An 18,416-nucleotide genomic window follows, 5' to 3' on the forward strand; every position below is an offset into this window, starting at 1 on the left:
GTAGGGCGCTTTCACACTTGTGAGCAATCACACTGAAATCCTCGCTCTGGAACAAAGGCAACTCTTCTGTGCACGTCACAACAACATCAGCTGTAACTAAGGAACTGAAGAGGTGACATTATTGTTGATGCAGAAACGTCCGGTTCCCTCGTCGCCAAGTCCATCGCTTCTGGTTAAATTCCTGGCGCACCACCTGTGCTTCCCACCGGCTGTACATATCTCAACGCTCTATAGAGACACCGAGTTAAGCAAGACCACAGAGGAACTGGTACCCACTGATTTTAGGCTTCATCCATCATCAAAGTGGCGTTCTTGAGAGGAGATGATCTTGATGAACTGCACCTGTAAGTCTCCTTTAACTTTCTGTATCAGTTCCATGGCGATGCTGGCGTCCGGGTTGGCCTCCTAAAGTCCCTCACTCCTGCCGCGCTCTCTTTGGTACAGTTGAAAAAAGACGGATGAAGACGCTGTAAACTGAACTTTCTTCCCTTCTCTCTCTCTCTCATTCCTTCCTACTGCTAACAATGCTTCAAAATCGTTGTGGTGTCCACTGGAGTCCTCCCTCCTCCCGACAAGGCAAACATGTATTTATCCAACTACGGGAGCAGACAGATTGTCCTGCAGGGACGTTCCCCCGACCTCTCATCATGGCTGCAGCATTACACCGATGACCAATTACCTGGTCAACCAATCAGCCTTTCCTGCTGAGGTCTTCATTACTAGCACCTCCCCACTGCAGCGTACCTGGACTGCCAAGTGGAACTAATGAAGCAGCATAAATCAAGCGCACCTCATGCTTTTAGAAGGGGAGTATAGGTGGTACGGTGAGTGTAAGCCCCATTATCAGGCCCTCGGAGGGTTGTAAAACACAGGTGGCAGGGGGTTGTCTCGGCCTGGCTCCTCTGTGCTTCATGCAACTCCTCTCCAGACGCCCAATTTGCACTCCTGTAAATGACACCTCGGCTCTGCAGCGGGGACGCGGGATGGATTCCAAGCAATGAATGGTGCCGAGATGAACAAAGATGAGGAAATCGGGAGGAGCAGGCTACAAACCATATGAATAATACTCTGAATTACGCAGGATTGCTCCTTTTGCAATTGAGCTGCCTTCAGCAAAAAAGACGGCAATAGCTGTGAGACATTAAATATTTATGCGGCATCGTCTGTAGGCTATATGGTCCGGGGAAGCAGTTTTACTTTTTATTGTACTAATATATATTCCCCACACAAGCTCACTGAGCAAGACTCTTCATTTTACGCACAGCACTGAGGGAGAGGAAGTCTGAAAAACAAAGAAGAAGAAAGTGTTTTTCTTCGCCGATTGCTTTATTTGTTTTACTTCCATTATGTCCAGACATGATAGCTGAGGAGGCGATCGCTCTGTTCTCATCCTCCATGCATAAACATCACGGCTGAAATGCCAGCCAGGGAAAAAAAATGTTCCCTGGAGGAACTTTAAAGCTTCATAAATCTTCCAGCTTGACAGTGAATCAGTGAAATAATAGACGTTTTATCAAAAGCTAGAACCTTTATGGTCCTGGAAGTTTAACTTCTAAAAAAGTTGCTAAAAGTCATAAAGCTGATTTATCGACGTGCTGAGAGGCAACGCAGAGAGGAGCTCGAGTGATCTGATTCTTAAATCCGATCCAAAGGGTTTCCTCATCAGTGTTAGCGACTCAACAACATGTGGATAATCGTTCTGGTCAGCTGGACGTCTTCGATAGCGCTGCAGTCGGAAAGTTGCTGACATCAAGCTACAACACGGTCTGACAACAACCAATCGGATTCGAGGAGTGCGTCATCCCAGCCCATATCACTGAAGGGTGAACACTTGTGCAGCTGCGGTGACTTTGAGAAGGGGTGAATCCACACATGAATCCACTGGGCTGTAAACCTGCCAGTGTTAGCTAGCTGGCTACTTCTCAGCTGTAGCCCTTTGTCCAGGAGTTCTGAATCGGTTATAAACTCTAAAATTAACAACACAAAGACAGCGAGACTCACACCTGCTCCCTGTCTGTGTGACGTCACTCGGACTGGCGACTAAACTTCAGTTCTCTCACGGCACCGACAGATTTGCCGTCAACAGATTCAGTTGGTTCCGGTAAAACTGTCACTGAATCTTTCCTCAAACCAAGAAACTTTCAGGAATATTTCCTGAAGTTCTCGCTGGACGTCTACCAGCAGGACTACAGTGGACGCAGCATCAAGTCCCTCTCCTCCCACGTCCTCTTCCTCGATTACATCCAGACATGTTAATAACGGAGGAGATAAACATCTGAAACGCTCGGGGGGAGAGGAGGAATACGCTGGAAGGCTGTGAAACATTAAAGCTGCTTCCACGGAGAAGCGCTACTGAAACGGCCACATCTCCAAAGCAATATCCTGAAACTACCTGGCTTGTTTCTGCCTTCATTCCCATGCACCTTCTCTGCCTTAATTTGCAGACAGCTCTCATTATTCTCTCACACATAAAAGCCCGGCCTCTCCTATAGAACACGCAGGCCTTTTAAGTGAGGGAGTAAACAGCGCGGTTGATCAGCGGTGAGGGAAAAACACACTTCCTGTCGCACTTTAATGAGAGTGGTGAGATGAGGAATGGTGGCTTCTTCCACACATATGCAGACATCCATCATCTCCTCTTCTGTGGAGGCGACTTATTAAGGGGAAAACTTCATTTTCGTCACCACCGAGGGAAGGAGAGAAATCCCACTTTGATACTCCACCTCCCCGTCTCTCTTTTCCTTCCGTGTGCTGTCTCACTGTCACTCCGCCTCTCATTCATATTCTCTCTCTCTCCCAGAGCCACAGGGTGTTTAAGTTTCATTACGAGATGAAATGTGTTCAAAGTGGGAGGCTGAGAGGTGGTGATGGGGGGGTAGATGGATGCAGCCTGGTCAGAAATCACCTACAGCTCTGTGTGTGTGTGAGTGTGTGTGTGAGAGAGTGTGTGTATATGCATATTTATTCAAAATTGTCATTCATGCCTGCCAGCGATTTCATTGTTTCTGTGTGTGTGTGTGTGTGTGTTTGTTTGCCTACCAGCATGTGTGTGCCTCCTGCCTCCCGTATTCCCTCTGTTTATACACATTATTTGCACAGATAGACACACACTCTTATCCATCCATCGAGCCCGTTCTCATGCCAAGTCATCAAACAGAGAGACTTTGCATCCTGGCATCTGACGCAGAGATCCCAGCCACTCTTCTGCATCTGTATGAGATGCAGCATTCAATTTAAGTCCAACGTAAAAATCTTTACAACTGAAGAGACGATCTAAAAACAGAGACAGGAGTTGAACGACGCTAAAGAGGCCAACAACAGCTGAACAAAACCTCCCTTTACAAAATCTCAAGGTCATCATCCGCTATAATCCACGTCTTCTTCAGCCGTGTGATCAGAAAATCACAAACACTCTGATTGGGGACAAGAACCAACCAATCACAGCATAGATGCACTACTGAGCATACAGCTGGATAGAGAGGCCATTTTTACAAGGCAGTTTGTTCATGGATAGTTTAGTTGTTCGTAGTTTGTGGCGCTGGGGTGTCGCTAGCTCAAAGCTAAATGAAGGTGGCTGGCTCTTCCTGCGTTCTGGGGTCATAAAAGAAGCAAAGCAGCTGTAAAAACATCTTTGTGAGCTCTAGACAACGACTGGAGAGCACTTGAGAGGCAAAAAAGGAAATTGAGCTGCGGAAAATCCTGACCACGATCTTCAAGAAGTTTCACTCTCAGCTTGAATCAGAGTTGTGGTTCATATGTAGAGAGAGACACTATGCAGTTACTGTATTTAGTGACTTTCCTAAAGTTAATCTGTCATTGTTAGCCATTTCTGGCCCATCCACGTTTCTGTTACTGATCTCAGGTCAGTGGTAGAGCACGACACGGCGGAGGAACCGGCATTATTCTGTACTTGTGGTTACACAAGTATGGATTGTCTCCAAGATAAAACTTGCAGTAGCACAAATCCCTGGGACTGAAGATGTCCTCTTTATTCTCTCTGAACTCTTCAAAACAAACATGTTTGCGTTCCAGACAAATTTGTGTGGCTTTGCGCTGGAGCACACGTTTTCCTCAACAGTGTTCCGGGACCTTCCAGGGCTTTCCAGGCCAGGTTTTGACTGACGGGCGGACATGACAGGCCGGCGGCTGCGTGACTGCAGAGGGACAGAAATCAATAGCAGGTCCACCAGAGACAAGCTGACTGCTGCTGTATGCCACTGGATTACAGGAAGGTGATGCTGCAGAGTCTATAAGTACCTGTGTGTGTGTGTGTGTGTGGGGGGGGGGGGGGGGGGGGGATGAAAAGCCAGCAGGAACAAATTATACTGTATATGCCTGTTTTTGTGTGTTAACAAGTGTTTACTTGATCTGTCCTGTTTGTTTGCATGTTTGTTTCCTGAACATGGATTTTGTGCAGATGGACACGCACGCACACACACACGCACGATGTGGTTGTCATCTGCTCAATAATTTAGTGTGTTTGATTTAACAGTGTATCGTGATGCTCTGCTGTTAGCTTAATATTTTTAATCATCTTGAAAGGAGGGTAGATAGTCATGTCAGATTAGTGGAAACACACACACACACACACACACACACACACACTCCACCCCCTCCTCCCTTAAACACTGGTGTGCACGCCCTCCTTCCTCCACCCCAATGATTACACAGGTTGAGTCAGTATGATCTTGTCCTTCTCCACACAATAGATTACTACAGATTAAATATGGACATTCAAACCAGAATTTCTGGACTTTTTTTAACATGTAACTATTTCATTATCAAGACCCTCGAGGCAGATGAACATACATATATAGATGTGGATATGTTCTAAGCATGATTGCGCACCTTAGCACATGTACAAACAGAGCACACACGACTAAAGCAGCTTTCTTCCTGCTGCAAGAGCCCAGATTAGAAAGTCGTGTTTCTTCCCACATGTGCATTCACTCTTAGATGGAGGCTCGAGGGAGAAGAAGAAGTTTTCATGCACAAGAAAGCACATGGCTGTTTCGTGGTAAAATCTCTTTGCTTCCTGGGAGCAGATTTCTAGTTGACGCATCCGCTCAGTGTGGAGTCTTGCACTTCAAACATCTGCAGCTGAAACAGAGCGGATCGTGTGAGTTGAGGCCATTACACTCCGAGCAACAGCTGTATTTACTGAAATAACAGCAACACTGAACAGACACCAGACCAGGGACACGTCAGGCTTTAGATGTGTGGCACGGAGGAGCCTCCACGATGGCAGCACAAGTCGGAGCACCAGTTGCGCTCATTTGCGTCTCTTCTGTTTGCCGTCTTTTCACGCGAGCATGTTGTTCCTCTCAGTGTGGTTTGGGCAGCATTTATCAGAGCTGCACCTGGAACCAAACATCAGTCCACAATGGGTCTGTTCCACTGTGGACTGATGGGACCACACTCCTGGGTAGGTTTCCTGCTGTCAAGCATGTCAGTAAAAATATCTTACAATTTAAAATATATATTTTCTTCTAACGTGCCAAACTGTCAACCTCTTTAATGCTGTCTGAGCATTCCATACTAGCATTCTTTGACACCCCATTCAGTTGTGAGCAACACAAATTAGAGGCTGCAGGTTTCGCATTTACAGTAAAATGAAAAGCTTCCGTCCAAATCAGTGACACTGTCACTCCCGAACGTCCCCACGGACACACAGAGGCACACATAAAGTTTGATTCCAAGCGGCAGAATCAATCTTTCTCTGGCATCACCACGAGCTCCTGCTTATTTTATGTTGTCAAATCTGAACTGTAGAGGAGTCCAATCCAAAGGCGCTCCTGCCTTCACCACAGCACTGTCCCTATTTGGTCATTTACGTTGGATTACTGAGGTTTACAGTGGAGGACGGCCTTCACAATGACACCTGAGTGTTTCCTTTTGATAGAATTGTGCAGCGGCATTATGATCTTGAAAATAGGCCACTTGGCAATAATCTATGTAGGCGGATATTCTGCTTTACATTCACTAAATCCACACTCTGCGCTCCAACCTGCAGTAATCATTTTGCCGTGTTAGCTCCCTGCAGCGCTGTCCAGTCACATAATGAAACAGGCCACTTGTATAAGCACAAATCTACATAGCAGTTCCTCTCAATAAAAAGTAAAATAACCGCAATATGCTCCAACCTGCAGTCGTCATATTAAATTGTCACTTTTCTGAAGTGCTACGATATTACAAAGCCTCCCCCATGAAACCACTCGGCGCTGGGATAAGCATAAATCTGCAGGGAGCCAAGGGGGGAGGAGAGCCCAGAATCTGTTAGCAGACAAATATCCCTTGGCCTAACATTAATCTGCATAAAGCGCGGGTGCGAGGAGGTGAGATGTGGGTAATATGTGCTGAACATCCCACAACAGAAGGAACAGAGTGGAGCCGCTAATCAGGACGAACCGCTGCTGCCGGTGGCGGTGGCGAGGCTGCGGGCCCTGACCTGCTGACTGGATTCTGCTGAGCACGCTGGAAGAGAAATGATGTCCTCCCTCTCTCTCTCTCCCTCTCTCTCTCTCCCCTACATCACTTCACTTCAACGGTCAAATCACTTCAGTCTCCACACTGGTTCGCTCGATGCATTCATTCATGTTCTTTCCTCTGCTCTTCCAGCCTTCTGATTCTTCCATCCCTCGGTTTTCAGCCGCACAATTAATCTGATTTTAATCATGATTTTAAATGAACAAGAACCAATGACAGTGACATTTGGATTCCATGCTCCGCCCATTCAAGACGATTCAAGCGCATCCTAATCCACTGCCTGAACAATCAATCGCTAGTTGGCGGCGGGGGGGCTACGCCACAACGTTGATTGCCTTTGTGTAACAATGGCGGCTGAATCTGAGCACACGAGTTTGAGTTGAGTCAAACACACACACACACACACGGTAAACGACCCTGAAAAGATCCCAGCCACCCAGAGGAGGAGATGGTGGAGGGTTTCATGGGTTGATGACACAGACTAGTCACAGCTCAGCGTGCGTGGCTGGGCGGCGAAAATACCGCGTTCCCAGAGACGAATGTGAACTGCAACCAGGAGAGTCCGTCACAATTCCTGGGTTCAAAGAGACCGCAGGCCGACCGTGTTTCCTGCGTCTCCTTGTTGCCTCCTGCTTCTTTGGTTCTCTGACATGAATGATTGATTGTTTCCGACTCGTAGCTCTGCTTCACAGGTGTGAATGTCACTGACGCTTCAGCGTAGGTAAAGGTAGCCTGCATGACGTTTGGGACCACCAGCTGTTCTAAAACCCTGAAATATTTGTTTTTTTTTCCTCCTGTAAAAGTCACGAATGTTGGGATAAATACGGGTGATCATCATCTGGCTAAAATCGAGCAGTAGTCTGACTCCATTCGTTTCACTTTTTGATCGCTTGTTTAAACTTAAATTTCCTATTTACTCTGTGTTGCACCACCTTCAGTTAGGAGGTCACCGGTGTAGCAGAAAACCTCAAAAAGAACCGATTTTAATTAACAACAAGTGATTAACGTCTGATCCAGCTGATGATCCTGGATGGCCGAGCGCAGGAAACAGCCAGCTATCGGTGGTGTTTTTTTCCAGACATCGTTTCAAGCAGATCAAGCTCTACTCGTGTTTTGACTCATGTCACGGGGGTCGTGCAACGCATCAAACCATTAATTCATTCACTGTTCTCCAGAGGCAACACGGACAACTCAGTGAACTACGGCGTCAAAGTGTTGACAGCTGTTTGTATATCTCGCGGTCAGAGGACGGAGACGGCGGTACTACAGCTTTAAATGTCGGATGATGATGTGCATACTGCTACGAATCACTCTTCCTTCTTTGAAATATTCCCAGCATACACTGGGGTTTGATCGACAAATAAAAATCCACAGTCATGAAGAATAACACTAGAGAGAAATAATTAAAAGTCACATTTTGCTGCCTTTTCTTGAATATAAGTTGCACTTAATGTCCTCTACAAATATTGTATTATGAGATGAAAATTCACTTCCTCTCTAAACCATCGCTGAACTTCTTAATCCATAATTCGTTTTCTGCTGTTTGAATATGAAAATGAGAAATTAATTCTTATTAGTTCTGTGTTTTGTTTTTTTTTCTTCTGCCTCAGCCGAGCCGGTCCAGCCCAGAGGCAAACGAGCGGCTGTCTGCTAATATTAAACATTGTCTCCTGTGAGGCTGGAAGTATTGGCCAGCAGAATAAACTCAAGGTAATTGGGGTCTTTAGTGTGCAAACCTACAGCGTCTCTCTCAATAGCATTAGTCACCCACAGTAATAACGCACCAAAGGATCGTATCTGCAGCCTCGCCAATAAAGACGCTGCTGAGGCCCAGTTTTGGTCTTTTAATCGTCTTAAAACAGCGTGAGCCAACTTTCCGGTTGAGGGGACCTCAGACACTTCAACCCTACAAATAAACTTTCACCCTGGAAGACCTCGTTGAATGCCCTTGCTCCTTCACTGGAAAGTCCTGCGTCGCTATACGTCGGTGTAGTTACAGAGTGAGTGCGTCTTCCACTATTCGTATGCAGGTTAGGGCGGCGTGGATATTAGACCCATGTGACAGGAGAAACGATCGTTCAGCAAATGAGCCAAACACCTTCAACCAGGATTGACCCCAAAATAAATTCCCTTCGGCCCGACTACACCACACTGTGCTCCGCTATATTTTTGCTGTCCTGCCTTCTATACTAGGACCAGCATGAATATTTGGATACTAGGACCAGCATGAATATTTGGGGGTTGAAATTCTGCGGTTCTACGCCTCCACAATGAGTGTTTAGTTTTAAATCGTCTAGCGCCTTGTTAATTTTGTTTCCCATTTTAGAACTGGTCTTTTTAGCGGACTTTCTTCTTTTTACACAGGAATATTGGTCTCCACTCACTTCTGTCAACGCCGGCAGTGTTGCATGTCACGCAACCTTCCATCAGCACGAGGTGAGCGGACATCGACTGAATGTTCAGTTTTGGGTGAACTGTCCCTTTAAGAGATGTGCTGGTGACCGACGCTACCACAGAAGTTGTAGCCTTCTCGCTAGCACGCCTTCTTCCACGCCTGAGGCAGTGCAGCCCCGTCTAGAGGACTGTGCTTGTCTACACGACACAAGTTACACTTATTTTACAATATCACACCTTCCAATAAAAAGGAATATACAACGACAAAGCAGCGAGTCCCTCCGTGGAGCGGGTTTATGTATTATTAGATCTCTTGTATTTCGTGTTTCTCTCTTCATTTTATCAGTTTAGGTTCCATCTGAGTGACGGGTACTACGACACTCTGCGGTACTATAGTTCTGTAGTATCTAATACATGACCCTAAATAGGTTGTGCCGCCTAGACTTACTAATCCTGTCCAATAGGCTACAGAGTTCTGCAGGGAGGAGGTATTTCTGTCGTCCAACAGGAAGTTAGGTTCTCCATGGGTTCCATCGGCCTACAACCGGTGGGACTGTTTTTGGATTATTGCAGAACTTAAAAGTTTTGTTTCACCAGATCTTCTCATGAACATCTTCAGCTGATTACAGGCATTTCATCCTGGAATTGACAGGAGTGGAGGGACGTAGTTCACTATCTGCAGCAGTAAATATGAACCATATTCACTAGATACTGCATCACACATACGGTGACTGACAGCCTATAAATCATTTCTCATTGTTGGGTTGCTGTGTATCAGGCAGCTGAGTGACTTTGTTCCTGTTAACGATCAGCGCACAGTGATTATCTGGAGCTGGAGGTTTTATTCTGCTCTGGATCACGAAGTACGATGGCCTTTTCACCTTCATCCACAGTACACGGCACGTGACACAGCAGCTGACCACAAGTATCACAGCAGCACGAGCAGCACAATAACTCAGAGGAGGGGTAAGGTTACAGGTGACGGGGGGGGGGGGGCTGCATGTTGTAATCTGTTTCATTCTCAGAGGAGGAACCGACAGTTGTACACCTGAGTATCTGCTGTTCTGCAGTAACTACATGTTGTTTCATTCCCATCATATTTTTCTACTCATGAAACAATTCTGCAGAGAGAAATATCAACATAATTCATGAAGCAAAGTTAGGAAAATAGTTTCTGCTGAATTCCTCCTGTCTCCAGATGTTTCTAGAAAATCAAGCTGGGACTGAACTTAACAACAACACACAACACTCTATATATTTCAGTCCTAGAAATGAAAATCATTTGCATGAGTGACAAACACAAAAACATGGTCAGGGAAGAAAAGACGGAGAAGAAAAGAAGAAATAAAAGGGTTAAAACAAAGAAAAAGGAAAGTACCTTTCTTGTGAGTAGCTTCATTTTTGGAGCCTTTGGGGTCTAATAAAAAAAAGATCAGAATTAAACACAGCATCTTCTAACATCACGGTAACCAACTATTCGTTGTTTGTCCCCATTAAGGAAAACAACCGCTTTCTCTATCAAGGCGCGAACAAGACAGCAAGGCTCGATTATCTAAGGTGTCGCACTGCTGCCAACACTCAGCGGGGGTGAGTGTATGACAGTGGGGGAGACTCGGGAGGGTCAGCAGGAGGAGGGGGGGCAACATACTGTGAAGGCAATAGCGGGAAGGAGGGATGCACGAGTCTTCTGCCATACTTGAGCGGGCAGGAGAGGAGAGGCGATGCACTGAGATGAAGAGGAGGGTTGCAATGCAGATCTGTCAAGAGGAGCTAAGTCAGACTAGCAAAATGCACTAGAGGAGATGCAAGAGGCCAGAGAGAGAGGAGGAAGAGGAGGAGAAGGGCGGGCAGAATGCAAAGACTACATGTCAAACTGGCTTCGTTTTTGCCTCATTTGGCCTTTGTGGAAATTTTACTTTTTCTTTATGCTCTGTTGTGCAACAATGAAGAGTTCCTGAAATGAAATCAAGTAGTAACACAAAATGGCGACTTCATCTCTTACAGTAATTTGACTCAAGAAATGGAGCTGCAACCTCGCAGGAATGGACAAATGATCTGCAAATCTTCAAATGGGTGCCATTAATTTGAAGTCATTTGGCTGGAATGAAGCCATATTGGAAAAAATGTAAATCTTCAACCTCTTCCAAATGGGGAACGTATATTCAGTCATTTCACAGTGAGGAATCTTTTCGTCTGCAGTCGGGCTGATTTATGAGAGGAGGGACCAACGAATGTCAAGGATTTGGAAGCCGAGGCCGAACAATTCATTCCATCCCCGAGAAACAACCTTCTAACCTGTTCACTGCAGTAAAGTTACGGTGTGTGCCACAAAACCACAGTTTCCAGCGGTTGGCTGCTCTACTGTAGTACCTGGTGTTGTGTGGGTGCAGGTCAGGAGAGAGCATGTTTGTGTGTGACTGAGTAGGCAGTTCGCAATCATGTTACAGCTGGAAACATCACATCTGATATGTGCTGTGCAGTTGTGACATTGTAGGGGAACACTTTGAGTTTTTGGTAAATATGCTAACCGTGCAGCATCCCTGGAACCAGAGAAGAAGATGGAGCCGATTCTCCCATCTGTGCTGCATTAAGGAGCTGAATCTCACGCTAGTTAGCTTAGCACGATGCGTGGTCGTGGATGGGCTGGCATGCCTCCATACCTCAGCCCCTCTTACAAAGTGGGTCACAATTACAAGCAGAAGTCGCAATGACAGACGTGCTGGAGAGAAATTTCGATGATGTGCCTCATTTTGAAATCATTTGAAATCATTTCATGGCAAATGTTATACACGACTCTAGTTTTATTAAGGCAGGCAAAAACCGTTTTGGGGGAAAGTGTAACATCACCCTTCATCATGCTAAGCTCACTAGCCAGGCGTCCGAATGCAGCGGAGAAGAGAATGGGATGTCTGAGAGACTCTGGGGTCAATGGGCGATAAGCATATTCCCAAAAACGTTCCTCGTCCCTTGAATCACCTAAATAGTGGCAGTAGCATCACTGTCCTCTGAACCAAGAAGCTCTTCAGGAGCGAGCTGAAGCACAGCAAACCTTTCTGCTCCAGCATGACGCAAAACTACGACACCACCCATCTGCCAGGGTTCGGTGTCTAGTTTTATCTCTTGGTATCTACAACGCATTACCAATGCAGTTGTTTGGCTTTGTTTATTTTTTTAATAAAGTGGGCATGCAGGTGAGGTTTAACATCAGCCTGAACCTCACCTGTTCACAAAATAAAGATTGGAACAGCATTTTGTTGTGAATATTGAAATATATTAAAAACACCCCGATGGCCTCCATCCAAAGGTTATTTCTCTCCTCCGGAACGCATCCTTAACACTCAGTTTCTTGAGCTGTTATCACCAATACGAACTCCTGTGTGTGTGTGTGTGTGTGTGTGTGTGTGTGTGTGTGTGTGTGTGTGTGTGTGTGCGTGTGTACAGTGCATGTGATGAAATCAGTCAAATCTAATTATTAACAGAGTCGATTTTTTTTGTAAGATTTCAAGTTTCAGACAGAATACTCTGTTGGAAGTGAGTTGATGAAATATCTGGTACGTCTCGCGTTATGAACGACGTGCACCGTCTTAAACCTGTGATGAAAAACATGTTAACTGAAGCGGGTTGATGCTGTATTTATCATGATGTAGGAACCGTTGGAAACACTGTGCTGTTGTTACTGTTATTTCTATTGTTTTCCTCCTTACACCATCAGACAGAGGGAGTGGTGATGAAACCTACTGGCTAAAGTTGGTATTACATTTCTATGGATGCTTATGAGTGTACATTGATCCTTTTATGAATAAATAAACCACCGACCCTGAGCAGCCCCTTCTAACCCTCAAAAATGCAGGTCTTTTAGAGAATAATGAACCTTGTCTGTCCGTCATCAAACTCTTTGCACTTCGTTCACATCAGAAATGATAAATGTCAGGACGTGATCTTCATCAAGCGCTCTGCTCTTTAATTACTCTGAGGCGGACTACGTGTCCTCCCACTACATACAGAGAAGGTTGTGTTTTGATCAATGCCATATTTCTCCTCTTAGCTGCAGTGAACGAGGTAAACGGGGCCCCGCCTTTGCTGTACTTGACAACTGCCAGTGTGAGGGATGGCAGCGACACCATGTAGAGGCCTGGGAGCGATATTGTAATCTGTCATTGTCATCCTGGGAAAAAAAGGGAAATGGCAGCTAAGACAGATGGAAAGTATTCGTCGCGACCATGAACTGTTGTAGACGGGTGACTTAAACTCTATAATCTGCCTGAATCCATGAGAGGCAATTTTTCCTCCATCTTCACTGCACCGCCATCTCTCTGTGTCAGGTCTAAGCCTGAGCTTAGCCCCGCGGCCAGGAAGTCTGTCGAACACGGCAGCACCTGATCCTGGCATTAAACAGCACAGCAGCTTTGGTTTTCAGGCTTTGCTTTGCAGGCAGCAGGGATGTCATAATGCAAGCTAATTACTGGCGCTGTGTAGAATCAATTCTCCTGGCTTTGCAGTGGAGGTGTAAAAACAAGAAAAGCACTGGCTCCGAGTAGGAAAACAAATATGTTTTACAGTTAAAGGGGGATTTTTTTATACATGTCGTCCTGTCATATCTGGAGCTTGAAAAACAGAAGCTCGCCACCTTTGTGGTCATGTTGCAGTGGTAAACAATTATGTTTTTGACTTCTACGTCAGGCCTTCCAGACAGTTACGCCAGCTTAAACCTTGTATCCTCTAACGGGTAATTAGAGGTGCGATGGGATTCCACTGGAGGACTGAACGGCCTTTTATGAAGCAGTATTCTCCTTCTTATAAAGGTATTAGCCATGGACCAGTGGGCTGCAGAGGGAGGAAGACTGTGGCGCTCTTACACATTAGCTTTACTTTAAGCTAATGAGTTCACTCGTAATATCTTTAAATCAAGAGGAAACAATGACGTGTGAAATCTCTACAAAGTCTGTAAAAAACACAAACATCCTTCCCTCCCGTCAGTCGATCTTTCAGGCTGGAGCGCCGCCTTTACATCACCCTGCTCAATATTCCTGTCTTTGCTGCCCTTGCCGTTCTGCCTCCTCCCGCTAGTTTAGGAGTAATCAATATCGCTGTCATAACTCAGGGGACAGTCTTCTCCGCGACGAGTCGGCGACATTAGAATTCTTCACTTCGCACAACAGAGTCCCCATCCAAATCTGCTGGCATGGAAAGGAGAGGGCCATTAGCTCAAAGACTAAATGAGACACAAGACCTTCCTCTGGGCAAGGATACCACCTCAATCCATTTCTGTCTCGCATCCTTGTAGGAAGTTGTTCTCATAAAAAGCAAAAAAGGAGGAGCAGGAGGAGGGCGGGATCCAGCAGTTGGTGTGTGACAGCTGCTTGTTAATGTCTGCTGAAGGTGTTACACACGAGTGACTGAGGCCAACTGAAGAATGGTTCCATTCTAATTTCAAATCTGTGAATTTGTGTTATACATTTTTATTCCGAACAAATCGGAAGGCGCTTCGTCACAAGACGTGCAGCAGAGATGAGTATTTATACTTCCAAGTCTGCTGCGAGTGCCATGAACAGTTATGAAGCCGAAACAAAATGAATGTCAGAGCCTCTGTGCAGCTGGGATGAGGATTTTGAGTTCTTCCAACAACGGGAACTGGAACGGGTCAAGTCGTTGTGGAGATGGCGCTCCTACATGTAGGACAATGGCTGCTGTCACTTAAATAAAGGCCATGCTGGCAGGAGCTCGGACCAGGTGTTAACAAGCGGACAAGTTCCAGCAGCTGCGTCTGTGGCGACGCGACGCATGGCTACATTTCCCCAGAGGTGCACGGCGGTGGGTTCCAGGATCGATGTCGGCACTCCGGTGCGTACAGCTCACCTGCACTCCGACAGGTGCAAGGCTGTGACCTGGGGCAGCAGGGACGGTGAGGCTGAGTCCTGTTGGAATGCTTCACTAATTCGCTAAACTTATTTGATGGACTTGGCAAAATTGTTTCTTTTAAAAATGACAACGGTGATGCTTGAACACTCTACACCGCCAGTGCCATGGACCAACACCATAAATGACCTGTGCTAAGCTCGTGGAAAACATCCTGAGTTCGCAGTGTGATCGCACCGCCGCCATCTGTAGGTGCTTCAATCTCCTGTCGTAAGCAAATCTCTTCAAGCCAGGTAGCCATTTTCCAATACTACCTTTCCTCTCTCCATCCCTCCCTCCATCCGTTCTCTCCCCCTCGGGCATAACATCCGTTTGTTCTGGCTGCAGCCATTCCTCCAGCCCACGCTCATTACCTTATGCCCGTTAATCCCATTAAGTAGCCATTAAATGAGTGCTGATAACACCAAATGAACGTCAAGCTCTGACAGCTAATAACTACAGTCCCACCTCGGCATGTTCACCCCTGCCAAGGAGAAAAGGAGGTGCAGGGGGAGCGGGGAGGGGGCAGTGCACCACAAGTATAGAATACTACTGGAACAAGAACTCCCAACGTGAAAAAAGGAGGATGAGGAGAAAGGAGGAAGGCACTGTCCTCATATTCAGAGGAGGAAAAGGTCGTGATGGTGTATTCTCAACGGAGAACTGATCATCGTTGGCATCTAAAGGCAGCCAGAAGGAGAGAGCTGCGCAAAACCAACCGAGGAAGCAGCGTGAAATAAAAGGATCCCGAGACACGAACCAGAGCAAAGACAGCGAACGTGGCTGATGAAGAGAGCCGAGGATGAAAACCTGCTGAATGGCTCGGATGCACACTGACTTCGAGGTTGGCGATGCATTAAGGGACGACGTGGTGGCAACAGATAGCCGGTTTTGGCCAAACACCAGCAGCTTACTGGCGGATGTCGTCCTTGCTGGCGCCGGGCTTGAGTGATGAGGAAGGACAAGGTTGTGGCGGAGCGGGAGAGGGGAGTCACAGCTGTGGTTCGCTCCATTCATCAAGTGTGCACAGACACAAAAGGAACTCAAGTTCAAACAGACACACAAACATTCTCATTCATTACCAAGACTAGTCCATCAGAGAGGCCTGCCATCCCCCTCCTCACTGTGGGGGACCGGGACCGCCTGCTCCTGCCCCCCCGAGCTCCACCGCTACCTGACCCACCTGCTCAAACAGGTCAAAGATTTCCCATTTGCTCCAGAAATCAGTGGAATCTGTAAACGCGGCTTGAATACAGAAGAAGGCTGGGAGGCGTGGCTGGGGGGTCGCAGGTGAAGAGCGACTGTGGCACTCACGGCCTCGTCTTGGGAATGCTGGAGGAAAACTGACTTTTAATGACGGCAAGGGAATCTGGTTGGAATGGGAGAGGGACGCGGGGAAGAAACATGGATTCAAGGCTCAATTACAAAAAACAAAGTTCTTCATTGCGAGTGAACAAAGAGCGGGAATGAAAATGTTCAGCTCATCGGTCGCATTCTTCACCGATCAAAGACATCAGTGAAGACTCAGCTTCTCTGTATTTTCATGTCTTAATTCAATCCAGTTTCTTTGTGCAATATTTGACTGCACGTCGTCAGCATCGGCAGATACAGATTCACGTGATACGTTGTATCAGTCCAACTGGTGGTGAATAAATGATTCAGCCAAATGTTTTGCAAATAAAAGGAAATTTAACTTTTTTCCAAATTCACAATGTTGACACTTTATCTCGATATGTAAAACAGTCCAGATATTTCAATTAAAGATAATATCTGTAAAATAATCTGCAGAAGTGGTTGCATCTGAGTTCCTCCCGGCGTTATTCTCTGCTTTTCAAACCTGTCTTCCTGCGAGCGCGTGACGGTGCAGCGACCTGACACTGTCCACATGCTGTTTGAGCCGGACTCTACAGATTATAGAGCAAAACATGAATTCATGAATGCTGACAAAATATGTGAGGGAGGTGAAGGCGGGTAAAAAGTGATGAAACTGAAAGATTGCAAAACAAAATAAGAGAGAAAAGGAAGGGAAAAGAAAGATGTCGTAAAGTTACGAAGTTAAAAAAAAAAAAGAACGTGGTAAATACACTGGGGATGCGTTTTAGCGCGGGAAAAGAACGACTGAAAGAATGAAATGAATGGAAGAGAGGATCGAGAAAAAACTAAAGTGAGAGAAAGCAGAAAGAGAGAATAAGGAACGGATGAACTCATGGATTACAAATGGCTTGTTCCCAATGTGTCAGGAGTGTTTGTTCTCCCCCCGGTGGAGAAACCTGCTAAATCAATCGGAAGCTTTTGCCGACGCACCGGACCCCCGGCCATGATCACGCTCATTTCCTCTCATGCCGGCACATTCCCAGCTTCTGGCAAATCTCATCTCTTGCCATCCCTCCTTCTCTCGCATCTACTGGTGCCGCACAGCAAATTAGCGGGGCTGCTGCTAATAAACCCAGGTGTGTGTGTAAGGTGTGTGTGTGTGTGTGTGTGTGTGTGTGTTGTCTGTTAAAGTGGAAAATGGAAGAAATCATCTTGAAATGGGCAGAACTCGCTCCTCCTCCTTGCTCCGTAACTGTAACTTTGGACTTCTGACAGCTTCAATGCTGAACCCATCTGACTGAAACTTAAACATTCACAAGGGAGTTTAGACTGACATTCAAAAATAAAACAACAACACAATAGAAAACGCTCTAAAATGGAGCTACGGGATAAGAACAGCTGTGCACCTGCCGGTAGAATATTCAAGAATACCCCCCCCCCCAACACAATTTCCCCCTCGAAAGTTCAATATTGGTCTTTAGGAGGCCAGAGGTGCATGTTAGACTGACAGAGAGAGAACCAAGTGAGGGGAGAGGTAGACGGCTGCGCTAAGACCGGAGCAGGAATGCAGCTGAATAGTAGATCGTCCCAGAAACATTGAACATTGTTTTGTACGGCAGGTGATTCTGGACCTGGCGCGAGCTCTCCAGTGCTCAAACGTTAGCATGTCCCTTTATCGTCTCAATCGAGGTTTTCATGGCGCCGTTCATCAACACATTTTGAAGTAACCGTGAAATTATTTTCCTGTCGTTGATTCTGGGAAACTCAGACAGGCTCCGCCCTTCTTGGCATCTCCTCCTCTTCTCCTGGTTATTCATGACATCTCGGATCCTTTCTTACTTCAACATTTTATTGAAAGAGTTACGTAAGCATATTTCAAACTAAATTCAAACTTTCCTTCTTGTGGTAGCAGAACTCCTACTGATACGGTCCGCTGTCAGTAGAGTAACAAACACGTTCAAGGAGCTCCTGCGCGGGAAACAACTGACATCTGTCACACCTTCATCGAGGCCCGGAGGCTGAGTTAGTCAGTGTGAGGGTGATGGAGAAGAAGGATGAAACTGGAGCGCACGAGGCGCTGGGATCAGTTGAGTTTGCTTCAGGATCCTTCGCTGCAGGTAAAACGGCTTCACTGAGACCTACAGCAGCATTCACACCAATCTGCTGCAGTGGTCTCAAGAGCGCTCCTCCCCTCCCGCACCTTCCTACTGAGCGTTCCAGTTTGGTGTCCACCGTGCTTTTCTTTTATTATCATTTATGTAGACCAACTTTATTGGGGCAATAAGCAACGACTGATGAAACTGCAGCTATTATTCTTGTATTATGTG

The 18,416-nt window shown here is 46.3% G+C and overlaps 1 protein-coding gene across 4 annotated transcripts in view; it reads right to left on the minus strand.

Annotated features, from left to right (window-relative positions):
- The window catches only part of glra1 (glycine receptor, alpha 1), a 94,230-nt gene that overhangs the window by 53,523 nt on the left and 22,291 nt on the right, over positions 1 to 18,416 (minus strand). Inside the window, exon 4 of one of the 4 annotated variants that reach the window (XM_086222347.1) lies at positions 10,259 to 10,297. The exons of 2 other annotated variants lie outside the window; for them this stretch is intronic. In XM_086222347.1, coding sequence (XP_086078473.1) covers positions 10,259 to 10,297 — 39 coding nt within the window. Of the gene's footprint in view, positions 1 to 10,258; positions 11,271 to 18,416 lie in introns of those variants that run through there. One more of the 4 variants, XM_086222346.1, reaches the window with a different exon arrangement.

This window comes from Aulostomus chinensis, chromosome 13 (genome assembly GCF_037954235.1).
Source record: "Aulostomus chinensis isolate RoL2024-O1b breed Wild chromosome 13, RoL_Achi_v1.0, whole genome shotgun sequence".
Lineage (NCBI taxonomy): Eukaryota > Metazoa > Chordata > Actinopteri > Syngnathiformes > Aulostomidae > Aulostomus > Aulostomus chinensis.